The sequence below is a fragment of the Talpa europaea genome (genome assembly GCF_964194135.1).
Source record: "Talpa europaea genome assembly, chromosome: 7".
NCBI classification, from domain to species: domain Eukaryota; kingdom Metazoa; phylum Chordata; class Mammalia; order Eulipotyphla; family Talpidae; genus Talpa; species Talpa europaea.
This window is the reverse complement of record NC_140074.1, coordinates 16196597-16208553: the sequence shown is the minus strand read 5'-3', so window position 1 is coordinate 16208553 and position 11957 is coordinate 16196597. Positions and strand designations below refer to the sequence as shown.

General features: G+C 40.5%; 1 protein-coding gene across 6 annotated transcripts in view; it reads left to right on the top strand.

The window, feature by feature from the left end:
• Nucleotides 1–1048: 1048 nt before the first annotated feature.
• The window catches only part of TEK (TEK receptor tyrosine kinase), a gene marked incomplete at both ends in the record, with an annotated part of 95232 nt that continues 84323 nt past the window's right edge, over nucleotides 1049–11957 (top strand). For all 6 annotated transcript variants that reach the window (XM_084236946.1, XM_084236945.1, XM_084236944.1 and 3 more), the window contains one exon: nucleotides 1049–1100. In XM_084236946.1, the coding sequence (XP_084093072.1) occupies nucleotides 1049–1100 (52 nt within the window). The remainder of the gene's footprint in view (nucleotides 1101–11957) is intronic.

The window sequence follows — 11957 nt, the reverse complement described above, 5'->3', positions numbered from 1 at the left end:
TCCTTTTGGCCTGTGTACTCTCTCTGCTCTTAGGAATAATATTTTTATCACAGTCTAATTACTTATGTTTGGATTTTAACCAGGTTACTTTTAAATTTTTGGATAAAATTTACTTCTGTAAAACTTTTGGCTCATAGCCATGAATCCCTCTCATTACTAAAATTCTATGGCAAGTTTTTTAAGAAATTAGATTATCTTCAGGTGAATTGTTAATTGAAATGAAAGCTATAGCCAATAGCACAGATACCTTTGGGGTCTCCACCAACAAATAAAACCATCTGTGTTTAAAAAAAAAAACAAAAAACCCACAAAAAAACAGGCTAACAATTTTGGACTCTGGTGTCCATGGCTACATTGAGCACAGACCTCCCTGATAATCACTCCAACTTTAATTGCCTCTCGCGTTGTGTTTTCTCATCATGAAAAACTTTTCCAATTCAAACCATGTGCCTTAAAATGAGAAAACAAAAGCAAAAACTGCTCCCCGCCCCCCCCTCAAACCCCCTTTTGTCAGGGCCCCCAAGTGGTCCCGGGAGAGCTGTTAGCGCTCTGAGAAGGACTGGTCATCATCACATACCATACATAGGTGGAGAGCTTGTTATTCTCAGTTTCCCGCCTATGAGAGGATACCCCTATTGTTTCTGAAAATGCTGACCAGGACCCACACTTCAACAAAAATTCTTCTACCTCTACAACAGCAGCAAAAGCAGCAGCAGAAGCAACGGCAAGAGATAAGTGTTTTGATGAATTGCAAGATGAATAAGACTTGCCGGTGCCCCCAGTCTTGCTGATACCAAATGCCTTTAAGATACAGCCTTTCCCATCCTAATCTACAAAGGAAACAGGAAAAAGGAACTTAAAACTCCCTGTGCTCAGACAGAAATGAGACTGTTAGAGCTTGCTTCTGTGCTGTTGCTTCTTGCCCCTGACTTGTAAACAAGACCTAGGAGAACATGCCAACGGAAAGTCATAAACCGCTGGGTGTTTGAAAGGATCCTTGGGACCTCATGCACATCTGCAGAAACTGGATGGAGAGATTTGGGGAAGCATGGACCCTTTAGCCGGCTTAGTTCTCTATGGAGTCAGCTTGCTCCTGGCTGGTAAGGTTTGACTTATTTTTTTGATTTAGTATTTTTTGAAGTAGAGTTAATGACTTTTGGGTTCCCTCACCAACTCTTCATACTGGGTAACAAGGGGCAGCTGTGCTGTAGGCACTGTTTCTCTGACTCCATTTAAGGCATGCATGGATTGAAATGCAAAGTCCCAGTGGCATGAACTGATTTTTCTAGTTTCATTTCTGGACAGTTGCCTCTGCCACAGATTGCCAGATTGTGAGGACTGATTAGGTCACTTTATTTGAAGTGACTCGCTTAGTAGGGTGGATTATTTTAGTTTTTCTCATTTAGGAGTGTTTCCTTAATTAAAAAAGAAAAAAAGAAACCCATTTTTATCTGCTTTAAGGAAAATCTTCAGTAATTTTTAACAATAAAATTCATGTTGAGAATTATGGGGACCCTCTTAAAGCAATGTACAGAGCTTCACTTTAAAATACGAAAAATAAACAAGTGCTTATCTATAATGATTCAGTATTTGCATTCTATTTTAATCACTGCAGTCAAATGCTAGGCTTTTTGTTATTTCTTATAGTTGGATTCAGGGGGATTATTGTTATATACATTTTATTTCTAAAAATATTTGGCATACAGTCCATAAAGTCTTTATTGACCCAATGAAATCAAAGCATTTTACCAAATTAAGGCATTTACCAAGATGACTGGGCGGAGGAGAGTATTGAAACCTGTGTTGGAGATAAGCAATGGTGGGTCTGATTGCTTTTAGATTTAGAGTTGTTGTCTGTGGTGACCTTCTCTAGATAGTGTGGCATGCCTCAGTAACTCACTTTATGGAACTCTGGTTAAAAGTGCGACCAAAACCTGAAGTGCAAATCCCAACTACTTTATAATTGCCACTAATCTCTTCCCTTTAGTTCAAAAGCATTCTAGTTACAGTAATGAAAATAGAATTGATATTGAAAGTGGATCTGGGGAAATTTACTAGACTTAACCATGCAGACTATATTAATATACTTTGATCCAAATATACACAAGTATTTGCTATGTTATTTTTATATCCTTCTGTTTAAAATATTCTATTATTAAATATTCAATGAATTAATCCGGTAAAATAACAAAATTGCTTATGAGATAATTTTATCTCTTCAGTTTGCTTTCAGTAACCACATGGTTTGAGAATTTAATATTTTTAAGACAAAGAATGTGTAATATATTTTCTGTAAATGAAAGAGTTATCGAGGTGGTTTTATATAATGTGTAGAAATAGTTTGTTACTGTAGAAAGAATATAGATTTCTTCAATAATACGTACCTTTAAAGCAAATGATTATTATAATTTCAGTTTTGGTTCCTTTATTTTCCTGCATGAGCTATTTATCAGTGACATTAAATCTGGAGCTCATTCCACACTAGGACTTGTAATGCAAAGCCCAGGATCTATCTACAATTGCTCTCAGATACTGTTGAGGTTAAATACACATCCACATATATGCACACACTTTTACTTTTTTCCTCAAAGTAACTACAATATGTTATGGCACTTTACAATATAGGCTTAAAAGGGCTACCATAAAATCAAACAGGAAAGTCACATGGCCAAATGATTGTTCCATGTCTACACCTTAATTCCCTGAGAATACAGTACTGACTTCATCAGAGAGAGGCTGAAAGATACGGAGGAGTCCTGTTCTTGTTGGTAATGAAGGGCGATGCTAGTGAGGTTGGTTGGACGCTAGTGAGGATTCACTGTGTTGAATCCTAATTTACATTGTCAGCTTAAGCTTCCATGAATACAAATATCCAAGAATTGCCGATTGCAACAGCTAGAATACAGTGTGATCATGTCTAATCTATAGAAGCCCATTCTTCAGCCCCACTGGTGGACTACAATAATGGAGCAAGGGACTTAGGGTTCTGGGTATCTTGCTAGTTGAATTGATTACTTTTCTTTCTCCTCTTTTCTTTATTTATTTTTTGACCAAACAAAACTTGCAAGTATGCCACATTTGCTTTGGTTCTGTGTGGTAGATACTGGACCATGTGAGGATTGGAGGAGATGTGAAGTTTTCAGACGCCTTCCGCAAATCTTCCTGATTCTGATACAGTCCCTTCCCAATTAAGAATCATAGCCAATTTAATCTTGCAAACAAGTTCTAATAAACATACTTGTTTTTTCTCTCTCCCCCATCCTCTCTAAGCCAGGTTGCTTTATATAAAGAGTTGTATAGAGAGAAATGAAAGCACTCTTTTTTTAAATAGTATAATCTTTTTTAATATTGTATTTTATGTCTTACATCATTTTTCATTTTTGCACAATGTATGCATTTTCATTTTGGTTATAGTCCCCAAACAATAGCAACCCCCTTATTTTGACCCTGATCCTTCCGCTTCCCCAGCCCCCAGTGTGTCTCTGGTATAGTTGCTTGTTGATTTTGATTTTTACTTTGTATTAACTAGTCTTTTTCCTGGTCCCTTATTTAGAAAGCACTCTTTATCATAGTTTGTCCTATGTGATCAACAATGATCACAACCTTATGGAAAGTCTCCAGTCTTATGTCTTCATACGTTCTTTCCTTTCTTATTTGACATTTTCAGTAACTGGATCCAAAGATCAAGGACATCTTGTCTGGAGTAGCAGAGGAAATTTGATCATTAGGTTAGGGAGGTGGTAGCAGAGACAACATTTTCATTTGGTCTATCTTGGAGGCAAGTATCCAGGCTGAGTAATCAAGGGTAGTGATCTAGATCATAGACACACATGGGAATTATTCTTGGAGGAAAGGATTTTGCTTTCTTCACAGATGTTCCCTTGTAAGCATTGTCTGTGTGAGATTTCAGCATTTCCCTTTCAGCCTGTAGTGGCAGGAAGGCACAATGCAGGTTTCCTATGATTCGAGCAGACTAGATAGGTAAAGGAGAGTCCTGGAACCCTCAGTGGCTTTCTCAGGCTTTTATTGAGCTTTTTACATGTAGTGCAGCAACTAGGTACACAGCAGGCAGGGGAGCAGGGGGCCAGGAGACTTCCAAGCCCCTGGCAAGTCTTCACTCTGGGCTTCTCTGGTGTTCTTTCTGCTCTTCTCTCTCCTGCCTCTGCTCTGCTTCTGCTTCTCTTGGTGACTACCTCACTACTACTGCTGCCATGGCCCACAGAAGTAAACAACATAGCTTGCAACAATGTAACCACTGAGGGTGCCCCATCAGGCAGGGCAATCCTAGTGGTGGGAGGGCAGAAAAGTCTGAAAACCATTTACCCTACACAGCCCTACCCTGGCAGAGCTTCCTGCAAGAGTTCTTCTAAGACATTCCTTCAGGAGGGAGAAACTCTTGAGACCATGTCAGAAGACTTATGTTGTGTCCTCTTGGGGGAGGGGGTGTGGTTAGATGTGTGAGTCTGGAATTTTTCTAACCTCAGTTTGTTTAATGTCAAATATACAATACCCCCTAGAAGCATATTATGTGATTATGGACATGGCTTACTGGTTAGTGCACAGAATCAAGATTTAAGTAGGTTGGAAAGGTAGAACAAACTGAAAATAGACCATTTCGAAATAGATAAATCTTATGTGATTGGGTTAAATAAATTAAGAATAGTCAATCTGGGAGAGACCTGGTTTGCTGAAAGTTCTTATGACTGGCACCCAAGTTTTGGTGATATACAAAATTCCTAGTAGCCAACACAAGCTTTACTTGCTAAAAATGCATTGCTGTAAGAGTTAGTATTGTTAGGAGTTGGCGCTTCAACTCCATCCGGGGTTCCCAAAGACCACACAGAGCCAGAGATGCAAAAGCAAAAAGGCTTTATTGCTAGCTTAAGCTAAGGCCCAACTCTGTCTGGTGTACTGACAACACAGCAGTCTCATCAGGTTAAGAGAGGGACCCCGGCCTGATTGGGTATCTCTCCTTGGCACTAGTGAAGTTTCATTTACCCTTGTCTTGTGGTTTTTACCCTAGTCTGGTGGTTTTTGCCTTGAAACAAAACTAGGGGCATAGCTGTGCCCTTTAAAATGCCTGCTTTTCTTAAAATGGCTGCTGTCTTGCTATGCCTAATTCTTTAATATCTTGCAGTATTAGAAATGAAATGTTCAACTTAAAAATGCTAATAATCTCACTGTACTGCTCAGAGGATATCAATTAAACACTGAATACAAAGGAATTTGACAGCAAGAATACTAGGTAAGCAGGAAAGTAAGTGCTTTAGAAGCTTTGTCTCATGGGAGTATTTAGCGAATAGAAAAGAAATGAAGCACAACCAGTATTTTTGAGAGTTTCCACATGAATTTATAGATTGACATTGTATTTTGCTAAATCTTGGATCTAGGCATGGAGGGTGTTTCATAGAAGACAGTTTGACTTCCCTGCAGGAAATCATGTAAAAATTGATTACCATTCACACAAAGATTGAACTCCCACACAGAGAATGTTCAGGCATGAGTGAGATGAGTAATAGGTTGGATGATGGTCTATTAGGGATGTGAAAGGAGAATGTGTGATGGTTACTGCCTTTCAAGTCCTTTTCATTTCACTCTCTGTGGCTCCTAACTGATATATTAGCAGGAGCACAAGCGTTCAGAAAGGCCACGAATATCTTTGTCCAGTTAAACTAAACAGTGTTTCCTGAATATGGATGCAAATATGTGGGTCACAAGTTAATCAGCTATGCTTATGGGAAAAAGCACATGCACTTGTGCTTTGATGACTCCTGTGGAAACCACAGCTCTATGGAACAGCCCTGGAGATAATCGAGAATGCAGGGGGAGTAAAGACTATGGACTGTGAAGTCACAGACTGAGGGGTTAAGCTCAAAGGGATAGAGTTTTGGCAAGTTATCTGATATCTCTAAGCTGCAGTTTTCTGATCTCTTGTGGATGAGAATACTTATTTCTCAGAGTTGTTACAAGTATCAAGTGTGATAATGCATGTAAAGTACTTAGTCACTGAGAACTCTCTTAATAAATGAAACTATATAATCAGAAAAGGAGTATTGCTGTGAGGATCACTGCTCTAGTTCTAGGCTGTGTAATATTTTCTGTGTAAGTATTTTGGGAAGTGAGTTAGTTACTGTAGAAGTGCTTTCCTTTGAAAACAACCTCAACTTCATTCAGTTCTCCAAATTCTTTGCTGGTCACTGCTGACTTCACAAGGTAGAACACAGGTGCTATTATTCAGTGGCTCCCCTCAACTGCTCATGGCTTCTCCACTCAGTCAGACCATCTCCCCAGTCTATGCATCCTTTCCTTTTGACTTTTTCTTTTTAAATATTTTTATGTATTTATACATACAAGAACTGGGGTACAGGCCAGAGGTGTGGGGAGCGAGAGGATTCACCAGAGACAGAGTGGGGAACAGAATAGGCAGATCTACTGAAATACACTGCTCAGGGGAGCAGCAGTTAAGACAGGTGAGATCTGCTGTGCCATGTGGGTTGCTCCCTGGTGGGGGATCAAACTCAGGCCTTAGCAGTGATAGTGCTGAGACTTAACTCCTAGGCCACCTGGGAAGCCCTTCTGTTGACTCTTGTTCATGATATCCCATCCATTTGGAAATGACATTCTCCAGCTCCGCTCCACAAATGCTGTTCCACCCAACTCGTGTAGGCCAGCTCTTCTTCATGATGTTCTGCCTCTGTTTCTGGGTCTGCTCACCACACAGGGTGTGTCTTTGAACTTTGAGCCCATAGATTTAGCTCAATGAGCATCTACCATCTTTAAACACAGATGTTTCTTTTTTATCCTCTCTCGTGCATTTATGTAATGTTCAGCGATCTTTATTGCATACAACTTGAAATGTCATAGTAAACAACTGTTGATTTGTCACAGCAGATTGGAAAGGATGAATAGGGTACAGAGGTTTTAGTTGCATATACATTGTAAATGGTGATCATAAATGTCTCAAAAGTTTGGCTTGTGTTTAAATATTTGATGTAAATAAGTTAAAAAGAATATCCTCTCCTCCCATAGATGGTGGAAAGGAATATACTCATGAAAGTGGGTTTAAATGTGCCTTTACTTAATATTAGGCATTGTAAGATTGTTGAATATTACTCAAAATATATGCAATTTTTGTTCAATAGATACTTATTTAGTTATTGCCTGCCTGCCTATCATTCATTCATTTATTCAACCAACATTTTAGTTAATGTAAACATACTGAAAACTTACTTTGTACTAAGTACTGTAATGGGCATCGAGAATGCAAAAAAAAAAAAAAAAGATTGAGTTATTTTTTTCCCCTCTCACTAAACTCACATTTTAGTAGGAAACGTAGGCAGATAAATTTTAAGATTTGTGGCATTTGACATAGTAAGGATTTTGTTATAATCTGAGTTTTTCAAGAGCTACAAAAACTTTTACTGTAAGTAATCAAAAATAATACATTCGTTGTTAAACTTAGTGTGACTAGGATTAATAACATTTGAAAACCATTTATAGGTTAGATTTTCCTCATTTTATAAAAACTCCTAAATAGTTGTGAATATTGCCAAAAAATCTCATGGCCAGTTGTATTGATGAGTTACTCATAGCCAAACTAAGATGATACAAAGCCAAAGGGAGGAAAGAACACCCATTAGAGGGAACAGAGGGTGTGAAATAATAGGGTTTAAGTGTGAGGAAGCTGAGTAACACTGGAATGCAGGGTGGAGGTAGAGAATTACAGTTGGGGTCAGACCAAGAAGGATCTTGTAGGCCATTTAAACTAGTTTGTACCTCATTACAAATGCTGAAATTTGGCAGGCTGTTTGTTCTATCATATTTCATGTATGTATTTCCGATAATAGTGTTGAGGATGGATTAAAATGGCACAGAATATAAACTGGGACCAATTTGACTTCCCAACAATCAAGACAAAGGCCTGGATGAAGAGAGGGATTGAGAACATTGAAGAAGTTAAACTGCAGGGATTGGTGATTAGTTGCATTAAGGTGGTTGAGAGAAAGGTTGGGGGGTGGGGAGATAATCATTGTTCCAGGGTTCTGTTTTGGATAATGGTGGTGCCATTCAGTGTACTGGAAACTCGACAGAGGAACAGATTAGAAATAGGCTGGGATGACATAAATCCTTAATAATACATGTTGATTTTAAGGTTCCATGGAAAGGGGAGCATTTAGCAAAATTTGGCTCTCTGGGTGTGTTGGGCAGAAGTTTGAGGCATGGAATCTTTGGTTTATGTTAAGTGAAGCCATGGACATGGCTATTTACCAAGATTTGAGTGACACGAAAAGAAAAGGAAGACGGTCAAACATTCTATGATGATGCATCCAGGGGATAGGTACGAGAACACACCCAATCAGACTCCTTTCCTAGGATATTAGAGAATTGATATTGTGGTAGCTAGGCTAGGAGAGAGTTTTTAACAAGGGCTCAGTACAATGGGGGCATCAAAGGGACAGTCTCTAGGTCTGGTGTGAGGGCACCAGGCTGCAGGTGGGTTGTTATACAGAGAGCCTGCTGCACTGGTAGCATTAGCAACAGGATTAGAAGGGATGTAGGAGAATCAACTGGCATCAGTCCCAGTCTTCAGGAAAGGGAATGTCTAAAGTTGCCTCCCTTATTTCTGGAATTTGAGCTGATAACTCAATTCCCACCAGTCTGGCCAGACTATTCCTTAACTTTCATCGCACATACAAAATGTTTTTTAGCTTGAGCCATGCCTGCTTCCCTCTAGACCCACCCCCACTGCCTCCTCTTGTCCCATCCTTTCCCCTATTTTCCTTCCTAAAGGCTGTAGTGTGGGATGTGGATCTGCCAGATGGGCAGAATCCTGACTCTTTTAATATATCTGTTGATAACAGTGAGGTCATTCCCACTGCCTGCTGGTTGCATGTCTAACTTGGTATGGGTGTTACAAGAGAGGGAGAAAATGCAGAGTCAGTGGAGCCAATTGAGGGGCATCCTGGGTGTCTGTTATTTGCTCTCTCCTGTCATAGCTTCTTGCCCAGGGACTTGACCAGTGAGGTGTGTGTGTGTGGGTCACACCCATCTCAGTAGATCTGTTAGCTTTCCCGCTTTTGTTAGAGGGTGATATCATGCTTCCTGGGGGGAGCTCTGGAAGACAATGCTCGGCCACTTTCCTCCAGATACAATAGGCGGAGTCAGGAAGGCAGTATTGACATTGCTGGGCCTGGAGAGGCACTCGCTTCTCTGCGGCCGTCAGATGGTGAACCAGCTTAACCTTGGCACACAGGCCCGGGTTGTGCAAGGCGTCTGGCTGCAGAGCCAAAGGGGGCTCCGCCCTGGGGACACAAGTGCTTTAGACATCTGGGGATCTGGGATGGGCTTCAAATTCTGATCCCTGTATCAAAAACAACCACAAAAACAATAATAGTACCAGGAATTATAAAAATGACTACCGTAGATCACCTGCCTCTCTGTGTCAGATGTTTTAATATGGTATTCAGTATCTGCTAAAATCTTGCACAACAGCTACTATTCATTTTTTAGTAGATGGTAAAACTGAGGTTCACAAAGTTTAAGTGCCTTGTCTGAGGTCACAAAATTTAAGTGACTTGTCTGAGGTCAAAATATAGTAGATATTCATTATTTTGGATTGCCTCAAGTCTGCTCTTCTAGAGCTTCCATGCTTTGCTTCTACATGGTTCTGATAGGGCTGCTCTGACTGTAGCATTTATTTCAGGTGGAGGATGCTTGCGTGACCCAGGATGCTTGCATGACCCAGCATGGGCCTAGTTAAATTCTTCCTCTGGGAATTGATAAGCGAGATCTTCTCCTTCATGAGGGCACTGTATAAATGGGGTTACCAGCTTCTCTGGCCATTCGAAGGAAGCTGATGTTTGGTAGGAGGGAATAATGACAATAATAGAGAACAGAGTCAACAAGCATGCTGCACTGTTCGCACCCTGGGTCCAGTGATTTTATTTAGGGATCATCTCTACCCCTTCCAGCCAAGGGAGCCAGTTACCTTTATTTAGTTGTACTGTTTTGTTTTGATTTTGTCTTTTGACAGTGAATAGTCCTGAGTGATCCAGTGGTCTCAGAAGGAAATGATGGAGCAAGGGATAAACTGAGATTGACCTCAGCCCAAACCCCGGGCTTTTTCATACACTTCACTGTTCTATCTTCATCTAGTGTTTCAAGGTCATCTTAGGCTGTTTCCTGGAAAACAAGGCTGATAACAGTACTGAGGTGGATTTGGGGGATTTAGAAAGTACCTAAAAGTACTTAGTACAGTATTGGCACATAATGAACATTCAGTACAATTCACATGTTCTTATTATTTACTGATAAATGATACTGAGATTCTTATATAGGTATATACCAGGCAGTGCATTCCATGCCACATTGAGCTCTCTGGTTTCCTTGGTTCAAGTCAACATTGGCACTCTAAATCTGGCCTTGTTTCAGGGACAAGGAGAGAAAAGTTTACAGCTGTGTATTCTTCTGCTTTTGCTAAAAATCTGGAGTATTCTGTGGTTTTATCAGTTAGTGAGATATGCTCGCTGCTTCTCTCCTGCAGCCTCTAATTTCCTCTTTTCTCTGACCTTTTTTTCGGAATTAAAAAAAATTATTTAATTTTATTTTTTATTGAAGTAACAATTTACAGCACTGCATAGGTTTCAGTGTGTACAGTTTTCACATCAGCAACTGTGTATAACACACCATGCCCTCAACTAGGTGGCCGGACACCATTCGGCCTCCAATTCGACACCCCCAACCAATCGGCCTCCTCTACCTGTCCTAGCTCCCCTTTTTTCTCTGGTTTTGACTCAAAAGAGGCTATAATAGGATCATTTGTCATCTGTACATTCTCATCTCATTTATCTTAAAACTACTGATAATATCATTAAAATTATTATTACTGTTGACAACTTATTGTGGAATTGTGCTGTGTTCTGACTCATTATTGGATTTTGGACTCATCCTTCAGAGTGTGTGAGTGCATGTGGGTGTGTGAGAGGAGGGAGACACCAGCTTTGTCACCATTTTCCTTTAATTCCTCTTGGTCTCAATTTCTCTTTGAGTGTAAAACCTCTTGAATTTAGAAAGCATTTTCTTTTTTAATGTTATTTTTTTTAAAGATTTATTTATTTATTTGTTTGTTTGTTTGTTTATACATACAAGCACTGGGTACAGTCAGAAGCGCAGGAGGGTGAGAGGATTCACCAGAGTCAGAGCGGGGAGCAGAGCAGGCAGAAGGACTGAAGTACACTGCTGAGGGGAGCAGCGGGCGGCAGAAGAGGTCTGCGCACCATGTGGGACCCACCTCCGGTGGCCGGGGATCGAACCGGTGCCGCAGAGGCCGCGGGCAGCTTCGCAACCCAGCGCTCAACCGCTGCGCCACAGGGGAGGCCCTAGAAAGCATTTTCTAAATAAAAACTGACTATACTATTTATCGCTACCACTTCAGAACTAAAACAACCAAAGAACCTATAGTAGTTGGTTGTGGTCAGAAAGGTTTAAGGAGCCAGTGTGCCACCTTTCCAGGCTCTTATGAGAGACTTAGTGCCTCAGGTTATGTGGGAGGGGTATTCCAGTCAGGCCAGGCATTTGCAGTTTCCAGACATACACTTTGAAGCCTCCATGCCTTTGTGTGGGCAGTTTCCTCTGTCCAGAATGGCCTCTCTATTCTCTTTTTCACCTGACTGATGTGTTCTTCCTTGAAGGATTATCTCAGGTATCATTTCTTTTAAGAAGTCTCTTTTACCTTACTTGCATGGGTTAGGACCTTGCCTTAGGCTGGGTTTTACCTAAAATACGGCCTAATACAAAGAGATTGTGCAGGCAGATTATTTGAGAAGTGATCCTGGGGAACAAAAGTGAGGGACTAGGGGGATGGGACTGTACTGGGATATGTTACCACATTGGCCACAGCTTTGTCTGCCTGGTGCTCCAGACCTGCTGAGAAATGAGACTCAGACTATTCGCCTGAG